The sequence below is a fragment of the Mustela erminea genome, chromosome 17, assembly GCF_009829155.1.
Source record: "Mustela erminea isolate mMusErm1 chromosome 17, mMusErm1.Pri, whole genome shotgun sequence".
In the NCBI taxonomy this organism is placed as follows: domain Eukaryota; kingdom Metazoa; phylum Chordata; class Mammalia; order Carnivora; family Mustelidae; genus Mustela; species Mustela erminea.
The window spans coordinates 26,643,508-26,665,804 of NC_045630.1; the positions used below are offsets into that span (position 1 = coordinate 26,643,508).

Here is a 22,297-nt window from a genome sequence, read left to right on the forward strand (position 1 = left end):
AGGAGTCCTTTTGATTAGCAGAGTAATTCATTTCCTCTTATTAGATAAGTTAGTTATAAGAACAGGTATTTGAACCAATAAAAAAAATGAAGTATGATGTGATGAATATAATAGGTTTTATTAAAATAATTACCCATTATTTTATTAATTGTAAATTATGACTATATCATTCTTTTAATAATAGTCTTTACAGTTTGTGCTTACATAGGTGCCCATTATCATCTTGAGGAAGGATACCAGTGGGGAGGAAAGAGAGAGTTTGGATTTAACTGAATGATCTTGAAAAGATTTCCTCCTAATGAAAAAACTCCAAACCTCCTAGATCTGAGTTGGGATTGGCAGGGAAGAGTAGAGTACTGGCACAGCCTTACAGCCTGACTGTAGAACATGCTCTTCCATCTTAGTTCTGTAGCCAGCCCATTTTCTCCAGTGATATCAATCAAAATCATACTTCTAGGGAGACCCATAAAAGACCAAATTCTACATATAGAAAGGACTCTAGGTATATGATATTTGAGATGTAACATCCATATATATGAGAGCTGAGGCTTTCCCATAGATATCAAATGTTCACCTAAGACTCCTTTCTCCTTGCATTCTGATTGTGTAAATTTGGGTCGGGGCCATGCATGTGGTTTATTAAATCAGTATTCTACAAGCTGGCAATTGGTATATTGTATCAGTCTTCATATGTTGATTCATAGTTTTGCTATTCCATAGCTTTGTATATGGCTTTGAACAAGTTAAGTCTCTTTAAGAACATGTTTCTTTTGTAAATTGAGGATGAAAATAACATTTTCCTCAATAAGACTGCCCAGTGGAGACTTAGTGAAATAATTCATAGAAAGCCTTTGTATAGTAACTGGCCTGTAGTGCTCAATGATTGGTTATGTAATAATGATAGAAGGTTGGTTTTTTGTATTTGGTTTTACTGTCTCTGTAAGATAGTAAAATGAGAATCTTAGATTCTAAGATTTGTCTGTCTTACAAACTCAATTCAGACAAATAATTCAGCCTTAGATTCTCTATACCAGAGAAGGCGGGGGGGTGGGGGGGATTGTAACATTTCAGTTTAAAGAGCAGGACCTCTTATTGATAGATTATAGTTTTGTGCTCATTTTTTCTTAGACATATTTACGTATATTTTATGAAGTCAGTGCTAAAAGAAAGGTCAGAGACTAAAAGAAACTGTCAGGCTTACAAATGGTGTTTATTTAGAAATCTTTGAGGATCTTTTTGGGATGCATGTTTGAGTATCTTTGTGTGGGCTCTCACGTGATGCCCGTGTGCAGCATAGATTATGGCTGTGTTAAGGTAAATGAACACACTCTGGTCAAGTTGATGGGTTCTCCTGATGATTCATAGCCATACAAAAGTGAAATACATGTAACTCTGAGATCAGAAACAACATGAACTTGATAAAGGACAAGATCTTCTCTAAAGTGGCTTCAATAAAAGAATGATTCTGCATGTCAGGAAAGCTGCTATGGCACAGTAAGATGAAGCAGCAAAATGTTAGCACTTTGAGTATGTTCCTTTTTTGTATTTAAATTATAGGGTACTGTGAGAAAGTTTGTAAAGGTTTAGGGATACTTTGAAGAAAATAAAAAGGAGTGAAGAAACTAGATAACTGACCAGTATCACTTAACAGAGCATTGATAGAAGAAAAACTGTTAAATACTTCTATGTATTGTATTTGCATCTCAACTCAAGGGAAAGGCAGAGGATGGTCATAAAGCAACTCTAGATCATACATGAACAGAAAGACTGAAAGGGCAAATTCAATTTAAAGTGTTCTGTGGCTACAGGATGCTGAGTCAAAATCAGATTTGGCCGTATGCAGAATCCATGAACTCATATATGAAGGGAAAAACCATTCTAATTTTCCAGATTTTATTTATTTATTTATTTATGTATTTGACAGAGATCACAAGTAGGCAGAGAGAGAGAGAGAGAGAGAGAGAGAAGGAAGCAGGCTCCCCGCTGAGCAGAGAGCCCGATGCGGGGCTCGATCCCAGGACCCTGGAATCATGACCTGGGCCGAAGGCAGAGGCTTTAACCCACTGAGCCACCCAGGCGCCCCATCCAGATGTATTTTAAATATAAATATCATTACTCTTCCATCCCACCCCAAAATGAAAAAAAAAATAAAATGAGGCAAAAGTCCCAATTTTATGTTTATAATCTTGATATGAAAAGAGCCTAAAGTATTTGAAGTGACACTGTAGTCATCACTCCAAATTAGCACTCCTTTCTGGCAATGAGAAGAAAGGTATCAGTTTATTTAAAAAAGAGACAAAAGCTCTGTGGAGGAGCTATTAAGGAATTAACAGATATAATGCAGATTGTGAGTTGTTCTTGTTTGAAACCTAGTTTACCTTATATTTTTATATACTTCTCTGTTTATGTTTAAGGAAGATACTAAATTCAGCCGTCTTCCTCTGTGTTTTTTGTCCTCTACGGAGTTGTATTTGCAGATAGTGTGTGTTGTACATAGTGATTTACCAGTTTCATTATATGAATGTTTGTCTGAAGGATTTAAATGGACGTACAGTTTTAACTTAGTGGACACCTTAAGAAGAAAATTCAGTGACTATAGAACAAACTGTTGAAGACCGACTACTTTCATTAATTTTTACTAGCTATCTCAACTGCATCTCTTACATTTAGAAGACAAATGTGAACAGTATTTCAGTGTACTTTACATTTGCCATGTCACTAATAGTGTTCCATCACTTGAAGGGAAGACTCAGTCTTAAAAATCGTATGTCTTAAATTTGTTTTTCTCCCAATAAAATCTTCAGAGTTCTTGTCTTCCTTAGTTTTATAACACAGACCATAAAGTTGCTTTGGGGGAAAAAATGTTTCAGAATTTTTTGAGATCCTTATTTGGCAAGATTGTGCTTTTAAACATGAAGGAGGCAGGGAGGCATGTGTCATTTATCGCTTCATAGGGCCTTAGGTTTATGATTAAGAGTACTAAAGTCAGGTTGTCAGATTTGTATTCATACTGGCACTTAATACTAGCAATGATGCTTTAGGCAAGTTAATCACCTTTGTGTGGCTCTGTTTTCTCTTTTTTGAAATCAGAATAATAGTATCTTCCATGTAATATTGTGGAACCAAATAAGAAAATATATGGAAAGTATCGGGATAGGTGAGAAACTCAAGGCTAATGACCAGGCAATAAACAATAAATGTTGCTATCATCATCTTCAGCATTTTCTACACTTACCCATATAACTGGACAACCTGCACTTGCTTTTAATTCATTAGATTTAATCTAATACATTTAATAATTAATATATATCTTACAAAATATAAATATATAAATAATTAATACATCTCCCAATATATAGAATACATTCCTTTTTTAAAAAAGATTTTATTTATTTATTTGACAGACTGAGAGAGAGAGTACAAGCAGTAGGGAGGAGTAGAGGTAGAGGTAGAAGGAGAAGCAGACTCCCCACTAAGCAGGGAGCCCAATGTAGGGCTCCATCCCAGGACCCTGAGATCATGATCTGAGCTGAAGGCAGACACTTAACCAACTGAGCCACCCAGGTGCCCCATAAAATTCATTCCTAAATATATGACATATATTTAGATGGTTTATAACCCAATATAAATATTTATAAAGGGAAAGTATTGACCCTAGGTAGGGAGAAATTACTTCTAATTGGGAGAATTGTGGAAGACTTTATGAAAATACTGGCTCTTGTGCTGGGCTTCATAAAAACATGCAGGGTTTTAGAAGGCCTAAGACAGAGGTAAAAAACATGCCTGGACAGAAGACCATAAACCAGTATCTTTTTAGTAACATCCAGGCATTATATCCTAAGTGCCATCTTAATTCAAAGTCATCACCATAAAAAAGTATATACATATGTTTGGCCTCTGTTTGCAAATGAAGTTAAGGTTCAGAGACATTAACTGATTTACTCAAGATACAACTAAATAAGGAATAGTAGAGTTAGAGTTTGAATTCAGCTCTGCCTGGCTCCAAAACCCACATTCTTTTAGCTACACTGCCTTCAGGCTGGAGAGCAGTGTGAACAAAGGTATAGATGAGAGAAACTATAATTTCAGAAACTTCTAATAGAGTAGTCTAACTAAGAAGTGGGGTAGAAACTCTGTTGGGAAATGAGAGAGGTTCCAGATGACATAGTCTTGAATGCCATACTGAAAAAAGAAATGTGGACTTTCTTATGTAGGCATTAGTAAGTTCCTAAAGTCCACTGTCCAGGGAGATGAAATTACCATGTGATCATATTTTTATAGCAATGTGTAGAGTACATTATACTGAGAGACGATTAGAAGTGGTCCCATTAGGTGGGTTATTAAATAATCAGTACTTTTTTTTCTGTATTCAGTTTCCTTTTAAAAATGTTAAAGTTAACCTCACATATGACAAACATGTTTATTTTAGCATTTCAGTATATTGGGGCACTTAGGTAGCTCAGTTGGTTAAGCGTCTGATTCTGGGTTTCAGCTTAGGTCATGAACTCAGGGTCATGAAATCGAGCCCCATGTTGGGCTCTGTGCTCAGCAGGGAGTCTGCTGGAGATTCTCCATCTCCCTCTGTCCCCCATCCCCAACCCCCTACTGCTCACACTGTCTCTCAAAAAAAAAAATCATCATCATCATAAAAGTGTTTCAGTATATTTGCTTATGAAAAACAGTTTTGGGGTACTTGCCTGGCTCAGTCAGTAGAGTGTAGAACTCTTGTTCGCGGGGTTGTGGGTTCAAACCCCATGTTGGGCTTGGAGCCTACTTAAAAAATCCAAACTTTTGAAGTATGCTTGAGGATACAGAAATTGTCTCCCACCTACTGGCATACAAACTTTTTTTTTCCTTATTGTAATTTCACTTGCTTAACTCAATAGATGTGGATTTAAGAGTTTTATTAAGGTATACGATTAAAGACAGTGACTAAGTGCTATGGGGAATGTGGGAGGGGAGTGAAACATCACTGAGGGAATAAAACACTATTAGGAAAAAAGGAATTCTGTCTTTTCCTTGCCATTGACTCCTTGCTATCCATAAATAAAATCCTAACTCTGGTATGAGAGAATAGTTTACATGTTTACCTCAACCTATTACTCTAATCTAATCAGCTAATATACAAATTGACTCATAATTTATCATCACCCCAAACACTGTTTTCCCTTCAAACTTAAAGCATTTGCATAACCATGTCCCTTTGTCTAAAATATCTTCTGTCTGTTCTTATGAGAAATTTCATGTTACTTTTTCATGTTTCATTTTTGGTCTTATGTATGAAGGCTTTCTTATCTCTTCCAGATACAGGATCACTTCCTTCTTGCTTCCTCAGTTGCCCCTGTGAACTCTGTCTTTCTCATAATAATATAGTAGTTTTCTATTTCAAAGTCTGTTTCCCCCCTACTCCATAATCTCAAGATCAGACATCATATCTTACTCATCTTCAGAACTCCAGTACCTAACAGAATACCTGGCACATAATATCTGCCCTAATGATAAATGGATGGATAGCAGTAGATGAATAAAATGACATGAAATTAATAAACTTTATACAGAAGCCACTATCATGATATGAAAGTGCTGTGATAATGGACATTTGTTCTTTCTGTGGAAACAGTTTGGAGAGAGTTAACCTTACCACCTTGGAGATTAGGGGAAGCTTTTTTTCAGAAGCTTCTATAAAAGCCAGGTTCTAAAGACTGAGTTAGCTCCAGGAACTTGTGCAAAGGCCCTTAATGCTACAGACTTGAACTTCAGGTAGAGTTGCTTTTGAGATCACCAAGTCATTTAACGTCAAATCCAAAAACCCATTACTAATAAACAGTCCTTTCATCTTCTCATGATTTTTGACAGTTTGGCTACCTTCTTTTTCTTAAACTCTTACCTGGAACTATAAGCAACTTTCCCTTGGGGTGCCTGGGTGTCTCAGTCGGCTAAGCATCTGACTTTGAATTTTGGCTCTGGACATGATCCTCAGGGTTGTGAGATTGAGACCCGGGTTGGGCTCTGCGCTTAGTGGGAAGCGTGGTTAAGATTCTTTCTCTCTCCCTCTGCCCACCCCCACTCTCTCTTCCCCCTCCCCCCCAAAAAAAGGGCAGATGCAATGACTTTCCCCTAAAAACACTCACTTATAAGCTGCATATTCTTTGCCAGATATTTATATGTGTCTTAATAACAACTCTCTTAGTTCCCTTCCCTTTGTTAGTTCTATTAGCTCAGTTTTATTTTATTTTTGAGAAGACTGAGATTTAGAGAGGTTACATAACTTGTCCATGATAATGTAGTTTGGAAGTGTGAGACCATTGAACTTAAGTGTGATTCCAGTGAATGTTTATTCCACTTTGCCACTCTGGCTTATCTGTACAGTGTATTTTTGTCCACATGTTTTGTTAATTTGATTTTTAAGAATATGGATTGTCTTACATAGTCAGATCCATTTCATCCTGGGGGCCAGTTAATAATATGTCCAGAAATAAAGAAGTGACCTCTGTGGAATTGCTTTTCCTGTAAGAGAAACCTAGAGACTTCTCTTAGGTGATCAAGGGGCTTAGAATTGAATATAAAATATGGTTTGTCACTTTAACAAGGATGAAATCCCAAGTTTAAAGTAGGGTTGTTTGTTACCTGAAACTCAAACAAGGTAGGGAGAGAATAGAATCACCAGGTAGAAAAAAGATTCTTTTACATCCTGAGATAACCTGAAGACTGGCTTGATCTGCCATGCAGTTGAAGTTCACAGTAACGATGCAGAGTTTTTCTGGAAAGATTTCACTTCTGATCACAGTAGTTACTTAAGGTACTCAGAAAAGGGGAGTGAGAGATACTTTTCTCCTATTCTTTGTACTGTTTGAATTTTTGCCACATATGTATATCACCAGTTGAAGTAAACCAATAAATATTAAAAAGAAAGAAAGGTGTCACAGTGACCTCTGAGGAATGGGATGTTATTGTCTCCATTTTTCTTTTAATCCAGCAGCTTATTAACTTCCTTACTAATTTTAATTATCAATTTCTAGATTCCTGGAATATTCTATGTGCATAATAATATGATCCACAACTAATGAAAGTTTAATTTTTACTTTCCCAATTTTATACCTAATTTTTATTCATTTTAGTGTAATGTTGAAGGGAAGTGATGATACCTGGCATTTTCATCCTTTTACTCACAAAAGGGAAAACTTTTGAATATATAAGATTTTTGTAGAAACCTTATAAGGAAGTTTCTTTCAATTTTCAGCTTGCACAGAGTTCTCACCATAAATGAAGCTGGAGTATATTGCTTTCTTTTGTACCTGTTGAAGATGATTTAATAATTATCTTTTAAATATTGAGTGATATTTTTTTCTAATCTTTAATCAATTGTACCTCATTGGAATAAGCCCAACTTGGTCAAGATGTATTATTCATATATATTATTAAAATTGACCTGCTGCTATTCCATTTGGGATTTTTTCATCTATTTTCATGAAAAACATTGGTCTAGAATCTTCCTTTCTTGCATTGTTCTTGTCACATTTTGATTTCATAATTATGTTAAGTTTCATGAAAAAAATTAAGGAGTCTCCTGTGGACAAATATGTGATATTAAAAGTACTCTGTTCTTGAATATTTGACTGAGCTTGTAGATAAAGCCATGTAAGCCTGAGGTAGAGAAAAGTTTTTGACAGTTGACTTTTTTTTTTTAATGCCTTTCAGATGATTCATGTTTTCTTTGTCTTCTTGCTCATTTGCGGTCAGTTTTTTGTAAGAATTTTTATACTTGGTTTAAGTATTCAAATTTGTTAACAAAGTTTTTTATTTCCATTTTTTCGTACAAAATTACTCATTCTGAGAGCAGGAGTCAGTTCAACGTAATACTTAACATTTGGGAAAAATTAAGTAAGAAAAGGGCTATATTCTGATTTTTGTTTAATGATTATCTTCCTTTGTTATAAATGTTTATCATCATGAGTACCAAGACTTACACATAAAACCACTTTTGTTTTATGGGAGTCCATGAAGATAATATGTCCATTTATTTAGGTGTTCTTTGATATCTTTCAACATTGTTTAATATTTTCAACATGCAGATCTTAATATATTTTAAGCTTGTCCCTAAGTAGTTCATGTTTCTGATGCCATTGTAAATGGTATCTTTTAAAAATCCATTTGCTGGGACGCCGGGGTGTCTCAGTTGGTTGAGCGAGCAGCTGCCTTCGGCTCAGGTCATAATCCCGGCATTTTGGGATCGAGTCCTACATCGGGCTCCTTGCTCGGGAGGGAGCCTACTTCTCCCTCTGCCTCTACCTACCACTCTGTCTGCCTGTGCTCGGGCGCTCTCTAACAAATAAATAAATAAATAGAATAAAAAATAAAAAATCCATTTGCTAATTATTCATCATTTTTAATTTATAGAAATATATTGATTTTTGATACAATGACATATCTGACAATGCTGCTAGATCAGGTTATTAGTTTTAGTAGCTTTTTTAAAGATTTATTATGCTTTTCTACATAGGCAATCATGTCATTTACAAATAAAGATAATTTTACTGCTTCCTTTCTCATCTGTTTGTTTTTTCTTTCTTTTTCTTGACTGTTACATGGGGTAGGACCTCTAATAGAAGTGGTAAAAGCAAACATCCTTCCCTTGCCCCTCCAGTCTGGAAGAGAAAGAGTTCAGTATTTCACCATTAAGTGTGATGTTAGCTTAAAGTTTTTCATAGGAATTCCTTATAACCTTGAGGGATTTCCTTTCTGTTCTTCATTTGCTAGGTGCTAGGAGTTCTTTTTATGAATAAGTTTTAAATTCTGTCATATTAAATTCTTTGTCAATTATGATTATGTGATTTTCCCGTTCTGTTTAAAATGGTGAATTACATTCATTTTTTTTTTTAATGTTAAGCCAACTAGAATATCTTGATAAATCCTAGATAGACATGATGCATTATTCTTTGTATGTGGCAAAATTCTGCTTATTTTGTTAAGGGTTAAATCTGTTTGTGAAGGCATTTGGTCTGCATTTTTTTTTTATAATGTCTTTCTGTGACTTTGTCTAATAAACTGAGTTTGGAAGTCTTCCTTTCTCCTGTTATTCTGACTTTATCTTTCTTTATCTTTCTTCTCGGAATTTGCCTCTTTCATAGAATTTATACATTTAATTGCCTGTCAATTTTCTTGGCATAAAGTTGTCTATATTTATTCTCTATCCTTTTTAATAACTGTAGGATAATCCCCTCATTCATTCCTGATATTGTTAATTTACCTTTATCTTTTTTTTAATCAATTTATTTCAAAAACTAGCTTTTGTTTTTAATAATTTTTACCTATTTTTTACCTTATTTTATTGATTTCTGCTTTTTATTATTATCATGTTTATACTTATGTCTAATTTGCTTTTTATCCTTTTCTTAAGCTATACCTTATTACATTATTGATGTTAAACCTTTCTGCTTTATTATTACAGGCATTTAGAGAGATAATTTTCTAAGTGCTATTTGTGACTAGTTATACAAATTTTGAATGTTGTGTGTGTGTGTGTGTTTAAGATTGATTTATTTATTTGTCAGAGAGAGAGAGAGCAAGAGCACACAAGCAGGGTGAGCAGCAGGCAGAGAGAAAAACAGTCTTCACACTGAGCAGAGAGCCCCATGTGGGACTTGATCCCAAGACCCTGAGATCATGACCTGAGCCAAAGCAGACATGTAACTAACTGAGCCACCCAGGCATCCCAATAGGTTGTGTTTTTAGTATCTTTTAGTTCAATATAGTTTTTCAAACCTTGGGGGTTCTTATTTGAGCCCCGTTTTTTTTAAATCTTCAAATATTTAGGGATTTTTTTCAAGTGTCTTTTTGTTACTGTTCTTGAGTTTGGTTCTGTTTGGTCAGAGAACATACTTGCATAATTTCAGTCTTTTTTAAGTGTATTGAGATTTGTTTTAATGGTCTGCTTCCCCGCCCCCTCTTGGTGAATAGTTCACATGCACTTGAAAAGAATGTATACTTTTTGCCATTTAAGTGAGATTTATGTAAATGTTAATTTGCTCAGTTTATTTTGTTAATATTATTCAAGGCTTTTATGTCTTTGATTTATATCTGCTTATTCTTTGTTATTGACAGAAGAGTATTGAAGTCTCCAAACACAAATATGGACTTGTCTGTTCGATTCAATTCCATCAGTTTTGCTTTGTGTATTTTGACACTCAGTTTTAAATAAATATGCATTTAGGATTTTATAAAATTAATTATAATTAATTATAAGATATCTCTTCTTATCCTTGGCCATATACTTTGTCCTAAAGTCTACTTTTTTTGATATTAATAGAGGCATTCCAGCTTTTTTTAAAAAAATTTTATTTATTTGACAGAGAGATCACAGGTAGGCAGAGAAGCAAGCAGAGGGGGCGGGGAAGTAGGCTCCCTGCTGAGCAGAGAGCCTGATGTGGGGCTCGATCCCAGGACCCTGAGACTATGAGCCGAGCTGAAGGCAGAGGCTTAACCCACTGAGCCACCCAGGTGCCCTGGCTTTTTTTTTTTTTAAAGATTTATATATATATTTGAAGAGAGAATGCACGTTCATGCACAAATGGAGGAAGGGCAGGGACAAGCGTAAAGAGGGAGAGAATCTTTTTTAAGCAGACTCTGGATGGAGTACAGAGCCCAACACAGGGCTTACTCTCACAACCCTGAGATCATGCATGACCTGAGCAGAAACCAAGAGTTGGATGCTTAATCCACTGTACCACCCAGATGCCCGGGCCATTCCAGCTTTCTTAGGATTAATACTTGCATAGTGTATTTCCCCTCCTTTTACTTTGTATCTTTGTTTTTTAAAATTAAAAGACTTTAAGTGTTTTATGGACAGCATAGAGTTGGTCTTGCTGTTTTATCAAGTCTTAACAGTCTCTGCCTTTTCATTGTAGTATTTACACCATTTACATTTTCTTATCAGTAACATTGGCTATTTGTCTACCATCTTGCTATTTGTTTTCTGTTTATTCTATGTGTTCTATTTCCCCATGTTCTTCATTTCCTTTCCTTTCTCTTTAAATTATTTTTATAATTCATCTTATCTACTAGCTTATCAGCTATACTAATTCTTTTTTAGTGGTTTCTCTAAGGTTCGTGATATTCGTATTAAACTTACCAAGGTCTGTCTTCAGATTACAACCCTTTATGCATTATGGAAGAATGTTAACAATAATATACTTCTATTTCCCTATTTTATCTTGTGCACTTTTGCTATCATATGTGTTACTTCTTTTTATTTTATAATAACCAAAATGCGTTGTTAATTATTTTTGCTTTAAATGGAAAATTATCTGTTAAGAAAATTAAAAACAAGAGAGCAAGTATCTTTTATATTTACCCACATAATAACGATTTACAGCACCCTTCATCTTTTTGTTTAGATCTGAATTTTCATGTGGTATAAGAACTTTCTTTAACAGTTTCTTATAGTGCAGTTCTGCTATCTCAGCTGTAGTTTTTTTGAAAATAATCTTTTACTTTTGAATAATATTTCTAGGTTGACAGTTTTCTTCTTTCATTACCTTAAAGATACTGTTTTATTGCCTTGTATTGCTTCTGATGACAAATTGGTGATGTTGTTCCTATATGTAATGTCTGTTTCTCCTCTGGCAGTTTCTAAGATTTTCTCTTTCTTACACGTTTTTAGCAGTTTATCATGTGCCATGATGTAGTGGTATTTGTGGGTACTTTGTGGTTTTTAGATTTGGAAAATTTTTAACTTTGGATCTTCGTATACTTTTTCTGACTCTTCTCCTCTATTTGAGATTCCAATTACATATTTGCTAGATTGTGTGTTGTCTTATGGTCACACAAATGCTTTTTTTGTTTATTTATTTGTTTGTTTTTACTCTTCCCAGTCTTTCTCTTCTGCTTCCATTTCTGTTTTCTTTTTCACATGTCAAATTTGTTAATGTTTTAGTCTCCACTGTTTCATCCATTGCTATGTCCATCCTTTGAAATTTTCATTTGGGATAACAGTACTTCTCAGGTGGAGAAATTCCATTTGGTCTTTATAATTATGGGTTCCATTTCTCTTAGTAAGTTCATTGTTTCCTTTAAATACTTGAGTATAGTTCTGTCTGCATTATAAATCCTCATTTTGTTGCTTCTATTATCTTTATCATTTTGGATCTGTTTTGCTCATTGATTTTCTTTTTCCTCCTGAGTCATGCATTTTGCCTCTTGAATGCTGTACATTGTAATTGCTTCATTGTTGAGTGTCTGGATTTTGTTGAATGTTTTTAAAGTTTGGGGGTGTTTGGCTGGCTCAGTCAGTGGAGCGTGTGACTCTTGATCCCAGGGTTGTTAGTTCAAGTCCCACATTGGGTACAGAGATTACTTAAAAACAGGTTTTTTAAAAAATAAGTTATAAAAAGAAAAGAGTATTAATGTTTGGGTTTTTAAAAAAGGATTATTTATTTATTAGAGAGGACATGTGTGGAGTTGGGTAAGGGGCAGAGGGAGAGGGAGAAACAAACTCCCCACTGAGCAAGGAGCCTGGCATGGGGCTCCATCCCAGGACCCTGAGATCATGACCTTTGCCAAAGGCAGACGCTTAACCCACCGAGCCTTTTGGGCACCCCAAAGTTGTCTTGATAGAAAGTTGTTTTGGGGGATAAACTTGATTTTTTTACTCGTTTTTAAGTTGTATTAGAGTGACTCTAGAGTAGCCGTCAGCGAACTTTTTCTTAAAGAACCACATTGCAAATATTTTAGGCTTTGCAGGCCATGCAGTCTCTGCTGCAGTTCCTCGATTCTGCTCCTCTAGTGCAGGAGCAGCCATAGACAGGATATAATCAAATTATCACAGCTACGTTCCATTAAGACTGAAATACCAAAGACAGGCATTAGGCTAGATTTGGCCTATAAGTGATAGTTTGCTGATCCCTGGTCTAGAGAAACATTTACTTTAAGGCTAATTTAGTCTTCCTAACAAGACACGGCCCATATTTGTACTCTGCTCAATGTTGTAGATGTTCAGGGAGGTTTCTTCACTGTGGCTGCTCAAAGCTCAAACATCCCCTAATTCCATGTGAAGTCTGGCATTTGATAATGTTATTATAGATTGTCAGTAGTTGTACTTCCCCTGTTCATTGTTCTTTTCCTGGCCTTGTTTAGTTTAACCCTGTTTATATGTAGTTTATTATAACAACATACAATCAAGGAGACAGACCCCCATGCAGATTCCTGGAGTGCTGCTTTTACTTTCTCCTGTGGTACTTGGCCCTACAAACTCCAGCTGCAGTACAGATATTATGAACTTGTTCCTGTCTCCTCAGCTTAGTAAGTCTGCCATGGTCTGCTTGTGGATTCCTGTTTGAATTCCCCTTCTTGCTTTGCGGTTTGGAAGTTGCCTCCAAGCAGAAAGCCAGGGTAATTAGAGGACTCACCTTCTTATAAGGATCATAGTCCAATACGGCCTGTTACCCAACGTTGTCTTAAATATTTTGTTCGGTTTTCTAGTTGCTTATAGCAGGACAGCAGATCCATTCTGTTTATTCTGTCCAAGCCAGAAATGGGTTATTTTTTAACATATTCATTTCTTTCTCTTTTTTTTTTTTTAAAGATTTTATTTACTTTTTTGTCAGAGAGAGAAAGAGAGTGCACGCACAAGCAGGCAGAGGCAGAGAGAGAAGTCGGCTCCCCTCTGAGCAAGGAGCCTGGTGTGGGACTCGATTCCAGGACCCTGGGATCATGACCTGAGCTGAAGGCAGGTGCTTAACCGACTGAGCCACCCAGGCCTCCCCACCATATTAATTTCTATAGTAAAACTATTTCACATTCAGAATCATTTCTGTCAGTCTCTAAGAATAAATCCTCCAATTGCAAACTAAGCGAGCTTGCTCAGAGTTGTAACATACTAGTTATAATGGCACTTTTTGTAGGCAAGCTAGCAAAGAGAAAATTGTTCCAGTAGATGCTAGTTTTGTTTCAGTATACCTTAGTGTAGTATCAATGGCTTCAAGCAAGTTGGTATTATGTTTGTGTATATGTCTTCTATTTTTATAAAAGACTTACTGCTCTTTTTTCCATTATTTTTTAAAAATCTCTCTGTATTAAGAAAATAGTAGATACATGATTAGCTTAACCCTGAGCATAGTTTTGCAGCAAAACTGCCATTTTTTTTTCCAGTTTGTCTAAACTGCCAGTTTTTAAGGGAGAGAGGAAAAACATAATGAGACTTACTGGCTGGCATTTTTATTTTATTTAGCAAGTAAAAGCAGCCCATTGAGCCAGAACTTACGTACGTTAAGGCTATGGCAGACTTTAGCTACAGCTAAGAATTACCAGTGATTCAAAATGTAAACAAGAATCATTAAAAAACTGTAGTAATAATCTTGTGCTTGTCACTTCTATACCTCTATGCTAAAGTAAAATACCTGGTTTTATTTTTCTAGTGCATGCAAAAGTTAATTTATCTTATGCTAATATTTGGCTAAAAGACACTTTAACCCTAAATCCCTTTAAAAGTTCATGGTCTTGGGGTACCTGGGTGGCTCAGTGGGTTAAGGCCTCTGCCCTCGGCTCAGGTCGTGGTCCCAGGGTTCTGGGATCAAGCCCCGCATCGGGCTCTCTGCTCAGCAGGGAGCCTGCTTCCTCCTCTCTCTCTCTCTGCCTGCCTCTCTGCTTGCTTGTGATCTCTGTCTGGCAAATAAATAAATAAAATCTTAAAAAAAAAAAAAAAAAGTTCATGGTCTTGGGACACCTAGATGGCTCAGTCCGTTAAACAGCTGACTCTCTTGATTTCGGTTCAGGTCATGATCTCAGGGTCTTAGGATAAGGCCCTGTGTTGGGCTCCCCACTCAGCAAGGAGTCTGCTTGAGGATTCTCTCTCCCTTTGCCTCTGCCCCTCCTCATCCATTTCCGCACCCGCTCTGGCATGCACTCACTCTCTCTGTCTCTCTCTCTAAAATAAATCTTTGTAAAAAATAAAAGTTCATAGTCTATACAGGGAGGGGCATACTGAGATGTAAAGCTATTTTTCTTTCATTGTTTGTTACTTTGGATAGTTTTGAGTATTTCTAAGAAATTGGGACACCTGTCACCTATAAATGAGTCCCCCCCAAAAAAACAATGCCAGCTGGACAGGTGTGTTGACTTATTTGTAAATGAAATGTGTATTTCCACAAGAAAAGATGTAGAGTTAACCCTTTGGTAGCATGTAATATGGTACCATCTTTAAGGCCATAATAGTCCTGAGGTTAGAGACAATATTATTCATTTCGGAGAGCTATCAGATATCTTCCTTCTTGGGTTTAGCTTAGTAATTGTGTAAACCTCAAGCTCCTCTTATGTGATAATCTAACTAGATTAGATTCTCTTATTTATATTAAGCCCAGTTTTTCATACTGTATGATAATATACCATGCTTTTCTAAGCTTTCCTTCCACCAAGAATTAGAACTATGAATTATAGAGTTCATAAAATCTATAACTGATAGAGGTAGATCCCTCTCTTCCCGGGGATTGAGCCCTTATCTCCACCAGCTTTCTCCACCTTCTTCCTTTGTATTAAAGGTGACTAGGACCAAAGTGGCAGAGAGAGTGCCTTAGGCTATAAATTCTCACCACCCTGACATTGTTCCCACAGCAGAGGGAGCAGTTCTCAGTGACTGAAACATCAAATGATGGGCGGCAGTTGCCTTCCTAGATACTGGAGTCATTCCTCAAGCAGAAATTAGATTGATCATTGCTATTTGTAGCTTCAGTCCTGGATGATATTCACAGACGAATCATTTCTGGGTCCACTGGTGACAGTTGTGATGTCACATAGCTTGTTTAAAATTCTTTCTAGAAAGAAATCCGCATGGTACCATACCATGCTTCTTTTGTTTTCTGAGGCAGGTATAGAAATTCTGCCTTTTGACAAGCTCAGAGTGAGTTATTATATTGCCTAATGATACTCCAAATTCTCTCCAACCAGCTTCTTAATTCGGGTAGCTACAAGAGTAAATAAATCTCAAATTTATCTCTGTCTCCTCACCGCCCCTCCTCAGTCCTATATGGAAGTATTAATTCTACACTCATTTGGTCCAGAAGTAGCCTGTAATTCCCCAAAGTAAAATATTGAAACTAATTCTATAGTGGGTACTCTATTACTTGTGTTACTGTTTTCAAAAATACAGGTGCTGATTTAAGGGAAAACCTCAGCCAGGAACGTATCAGTTTAGGGGAAGAAAGAGTTTTCCTTAACTCTCTTAGGGGCCCTGACTGGATCTAAAAACTATACAAGACAGATTGACAGGAGAAAACCATACAAATTATCTAATAGAAGTTTTACATATTGTCAGAACCTTCATAAGGAAATGGTGACCCAAATAAACAGACCTTTGTATTTTATGCCAGGTGTGATGAAGAGTGGGTAGTGGTGTAGAAATGTGGATAGATTAAGGAATATGAGGTAATTGTTGAAAGTTGGGAGAAACTTAGCAAGTTCTATTTGTTAACATTCTTCTTGGAATCATTTTATCTTTGGAGATAAGGATGCTTCTTTATTCTGGGAATAGGGAAAGCACCTCTCACATGAGGGTTTTATGACCTGTTTCAGGGGAAAAGGATAGAGTGAGTGGGAGGTCAGGGTTCTGCTCCTGCTTCTGCTGTTTTCTCAGACTCCTTCAGCTTAAAATATTCAGATATGTCAAGGTACCATATTTTGGGCTGTTTCCTGAACCCCATCATCAGTGATTCCCATGCTCAACCCCATAAAAAACATCCTTGTGTTACTTTGTTATACTGCTATGACCATTGATGTTACCATTGGCTACATCCAAGGAATACTCGGATTCCCAAAATTTGGGGGATAGTGGAAGAAATTATTTATTTTCTCTTACACCATTAGCAATCAGATGAGCATTATTTTGAGTCACTTTATTAGGAATCAAAGGAAAATTTAAAAAATAGGAATGTATAAGTTTGTAGAGCACAGATGTCTTATATGAAGAAACTTAAGTTTAACTCATATTGGCTTTCCTGGCATACGGGTCAATTTCTTTCTTTCTCTTTCTCACTTTGTTTTGAAGCCTGTAGGATATTCAGGCAGATCCTATCTTTGAGGTTTGACCACTTTATCTGTTTCTCATAGGTGTTATTTGGACTTGGTCTTTTCCATCAGCCATGTGGCCTCTGTCTCAGATTGAATCTGTTTACCCCCTTTTAGCAGTCTACCCTGAAAAGCAAAAAGACTTCTGTGTACTTCCAAGCTCCAGAGTCCTACTAGACTCCCTGTTTCTAATAGGAAGCGTGTCCCAATTCTTCTTACTTAATTAAACTCAGTCTTATCCATTCCTTTTCCCACCCTTCCTACTCTTTAGAGAAATGTTTTCCCCCCCAAGGTTTAGAATGTAATAGATATGTTAAATAGCTAAATTCTGTTGAAGTAATCACCAAAGTTATTAAAATGCATATACCGAATGATTGAATAATTAAAAGGAAACATAGCCTTTCTACTGCCAGATGAATAGTCACTTTTTTGGGGGGGTGGTTTCCTGATACCAGATAGCTCCCCAAAGAGATTATGCCAGAGATGTTGACAACATTTATATCAATTGTATCAATTGTTTCATGAGAGAAAGGGAATGAAGAGAGAGTTTTCTGTGGAAAGGATTAAAATAACTTTGTTTTTCTCAAATTACTCTCATTTTTTTTTTCATTTTATTTCAACCTTTGTTTCTCTTATTTTCCTTCCAGTGGTAATCTGTTTTTCTTTACATTTGAAATTTTCCTACTCTATTTTCAATTTTATTTTTCTTGTTCAAACTTAATCCTCAAAATTTGGGATTTTCTGTTTAAAATCGGTAGTTAAAACATGTTAAAGTTGGTTCTCCACTTTAGATTCTGTTGATGTCTGGGGTGAAATGAGAAATGAAAAATGAAAGGAAATTATTCTCTTGGACTGTCCTCCAGGAAATCCTTCTCTATACATTAAAAGTTCTTACTCTTTTCTAGGAATCCAATGTGCTGATTGCTGCTAACAGTCAGGGTACAATTAAGGTAAGCCATACATCTTCATTTTAAATTCAGATCTGTTTTTAGACTCTAACAGACTATAACATGGAAATGCAGAGCTGTATTAAGCCTTAGAGATCATTCCAAGTCATGGTCTCTGTCCATGTAAAATGGCTTTGAGGGGAGGTTTATATGAACATCAGATAGATTGATAGCTGGTCAGAATGAAAAATGAATGAAGACTATAAGTATTCACTGTGGGCCAAGCACTGCTGCTTCTGTTATGCAGGTGTGTTCAGTGGACAAAATCCAAGATAAAGCATGGGATGCTTAGACATTCACCAGATTTAAAAATATCTGGTCTTATTTTATTCTTCTTTTCCTCGTGTTTATCTTCCTTTTCTTCCCTGACAAGTAGGGTTTTCCTCAGTTGCCAAGGGAAGAAAAGGTATTTTAGTATTTCACTGAAAATTGATCATGTGATCATGTAATTTGGAAATTTAAATGTCTCTTGGCATACAGTCACAAATTTTTTATACATAGCTTTCCACATACGTTTCTTTATAGTTAGGAGCTTATGGAATTAATAATGTTATCTGATTATACTATTGGATATTTAACACTTGAGCATGACACACTAGATAAATCCTGAGCTGAGCAGGGAACTTCTTAAACAAAACACCATTTGGGGTAATGGTTTTAGTACATGAGTTTGATTAGCACTAATTCTGTGGGTGCCTGTTCTTTCTACATATTCTCTGCTGACAGACAAGTATCAGGAAGTGGTCTTTTAAAAATGATGTTTATTTATTTCTTCTGCCACTTAGCATTAATTTTACTGTGGCTTCCTTCCACTCATCCCAAGTGGAGAATGACCCAGCAACCAAGGGAGCAAACCTAAGCCTAACACATTGTCCTATGGAAATGAATTAAGTAAACTCAAAGCAGAACTGCACCGTTAGCTGGTTAAACTGATTTACATGTATACTCCTTTTTCTTCAGCTAGTTTATTTGGAAAGCCTCTCTAGAGAGCCATGGACAACTTGAATGAAAGCCAGACTTTTGAACTGATTGGTGTTATGTTCTGGAATCTCAAGAAAGATGGTAGAAGATCTTGGAATCTCTATTTTACATGGCTTTCTGTTGTCTCTCAGTTTTTCTTTATTCTCGTAGCGAGGCATGTCTTGAAAAAGCTGCACCTTATTCTTCAGCAAGTTTGGACTTAATTGAGATTGCTAATGTATCTACAGAAAGCTCAAAACTACACATGTACTTACAGAACCTCAGTGACAACTCAAGGTTTTGTTCAGTGGCATTGACCTCTTTTATTAAATCGGCTACTTGCCAAATATAAAGACAAAAAGCATCCTGGAAGCACAGGTACAAGTTAAGCCTTAGCACAGCAGGAGGGGAAAAGTTGCTCCTTTAGTTCTTTGCCACCTAGAATTGCAGTCTCCATATAACATAATCCTTTTGACAGTGTCTTATTGTCCTCAGCTTCTGTGTCCTTTCTTAGACATTCTTCAACTATTTTATAACTGATCATTGCTGTTGCTGCTTGTTTTTACTTTTAGCAGTATGACAACTTTCTCATATGACAAGATATGACTTGAACTTTAATAACTACCACAATACCTTGACATCAGATGATTGACTAAAAAATGAATGAAGCACTAGGAAAAGGCGAGATTTTAGGTCCTGTATGTTTTTGATTGCTATAAACTCTTTATCAGTGGAAGAAATAAATAGATTAAAATCCTGAGCAGCAATACTTAAAATTTTCTTTAGAATATGGTAAGCTATAAACATAAGTTCAAAACCATTCTATCACCCGGTTCATTTATCTGTATGTTTTATGTAATTTAAAGGCTCCCTAGTTAACTGTGGAGCTGACTAATCTGAAAGAGTTCATGCAACTGTTGAATTGAAAGGAAGGAAGGATCAATGTCTAATCCCTTCAAATTCTTTAGCATTTTAGCAGTTAGGAAAAGTTTTCTTGATATGGTTCTCCATTTACAGTACAGTAAAGATTCATTAAACTTTCCATATTTCAGAATGATTATATCAAACTGATCCTTTTTTCCTTGTTTTCCCCCTAATTAGGTGCTGGAGTTGGTATGAAGGTTTTACTCAAGTTAAATTGTGTTTGATCCTGCTGAAATACATCTGCAGCTGACAATGAGAGAAGACAGAAACTGTCCTGTAATGTCTCTCCCCAAAGTCATCATGGGTTTTGGATTTGTTCTGAGTATTTTTTTCTTTTCCTTTTCTTTTCTCCTTCACGACCTTTGGGACATTGGGACTACCCAGTGAACTCTCCACCATCAATGTAACTCTATGGACTTTGCTGCTGTTGGTGGTGTGGTTATCTAATTTTTGTGATAGGGAAAGAAATTCTTTTGAATAAAAATAAATAACAAAAAAATAATAAAAGTTTATTGAGCCACAGCTGAGCTGCGAAAGTCTTTGTCAAAGATGGCAACAGATAATCTTTTCAAGAAGTCACACACATGAACTATGAATCATTTGTAAGGTCCTTATTTCCCAACCTCTTTGGAATTCTGCGTATCAACATAAATGCAAAGATAGCTGGATTCCCTTGCAGGGAATGTAATGTTTATAGTAGGTGGGAAAATTAGTTAACTTTACCTTACATATTCATTCTGTGACCAGATTTATATCATCAACGAATACCGTACTTCAGTCCCTCTGGGTCTGGCCAGGGATCTAACATTTGACCAGTTGAGACCACATTCACACAGAAAGTAAATGGCTGGCTTAGTTGGTAGAGCATGTGACCAGGGTCGTGAGTTCAAGCCCCAAGTTGGGTGCAGAAATTATGTTAATTAATTAATTAATTTAAAAAAAAAATGGGAAAGGAATATCAGTCTGTGGCAGCTGTTGTCTTTGCCTTTGCAATGTTGCCTAGACATACTTTAAGCCCTAAATGTAGACAAACTACCTTCAGTTTGTTAAATCGTAGCTATCAGATAGTTTTAGATATTAGTACCATCCTCAGCTGGACATCCTTAGCTGTCAACCCTGACTTTGAGCAGGGGTTAACAAACTTTCTGGAAAGGGGGCCAGATAGCCTATTTTAGGCTTTGAAGATCATGTGGTGTCTGCTATAATTATGCAGCTCTGCCACTGTAGCAGGAAAATATCCACAGACTTAGCAGGAAAAGAATTTGAAGCCCAATTTCCCCAATTACCAAGCCATGTAATATCTTAGACTGTCTAGTTAATTTTATATTGTTTTCAATTTGTAAAAAGGAATAAATTAGTAGTTTGAGTAGCAGGTCAAGCAAAAGTATTGTGAAGTGTGTGAGCACTTTTTAGAAAAAGATAAAAACAGAATTATAACCCACACATATTTTATAAAAACGGATGCATGGAGAAGCTTGGTATGGACAAATACATGAATGGTAAGGGTAATTGGAATATCCCACCGCATCCCTCTACACTCAAAATTACTGGGTTCTCATTTCATTATCTGAAACCTTCAGGTCAAATGCATTTTGGAATTTAGAACTTTTTGAATTTTAGAAAAGTAATAAAGTACATATACTGTATATTACATAACACCATCCAACAGGGTCTGGAGCAACACTCTGTTATCAAGTACATTAATATTTGTAGCAAAATGTATGAATGTTCACATTATATGAGATTAATAAGGTTTAAAAATAGTCTTGTATCAATTCAGACAGTTTTTCCCACCAAATGAGTTTGCCTCAAACTTAGGTGAAATTTTCAGTTTGCAGAGAGCTTCACGACAATTATATCTTACTCATTTTGGGGAGTGAAGCACCTGATAAACTTTTGGACTCAATTTTGAAAGGAAAGGTCACTATCATTCAAAAATTATAACTGTCAGCCAGAACAGTGTTAGGCATCCTTCATTTCTAAGATGAATGAATGACCTTTTGCAAAGATGCAGAAAGAATATTCAAATGTAGATTCTTGACTTAAAGAACTTAAGCAGATATGTCCAGAAAATCATCGAAATGGGAAGCAAAGAATTAACGCCTCTTTGAATGCATTTAAATAAAAGATTACTATGGTTTTTAATTTGGTCTGACTTTTTTTTAATGTTTTATTTCAAGCTGTCAACATTGTAAGGTCATGTTAATTTCCATATGTGTGGAAGGATACAGTAAGTTACCTTTATTAGTTATCAAAGGGACTCAACTTTTTAAATTTATTTTTTATTTTCAGCATAACAGTATTCATTATTTTTGCACCACACCCAGTGCTCCATGCAATCCGTGCCCTCTATAATACCCACCACCTGGTACCCCGACCTCCCACCCCCCCGCCCCTTCAAAACCCTCAAATTG

General features: G+C 36.0%; 1 protein-coding gene across 2 annotated transcripts in view; it reads left to right on the top strand.

Moving 5' to 3' along the window:
• Positions 1 to 22,023, top strand: part of COP1 (COP1 E3 ubiquitin ligase) — a 245,993-nt gene extending 223,970 nt beyond the window's left edge. For both annotated transcript variants that reach the window (XM_032317088.1, XM_032317087.1), the window contains exons 19-20: positions 17,958 to 18,002; positions 20,061 to 22,023. In XM_032317088.1, the coding sequence (XP_032172979.1) occupies positions 17,958 to 18,002; positions 20,061 to 20,078 (63 nt within the window). In that variant the 3' untranslated portion in view covers positions 20,079 to 22,023. The remainder of the gene's footprint in view (positions 1 to 17,957; positions 18,003 to 20,060) is intronic.
• Positions 22,024 to 22,297: the final 274 nt, after the last annotated feature.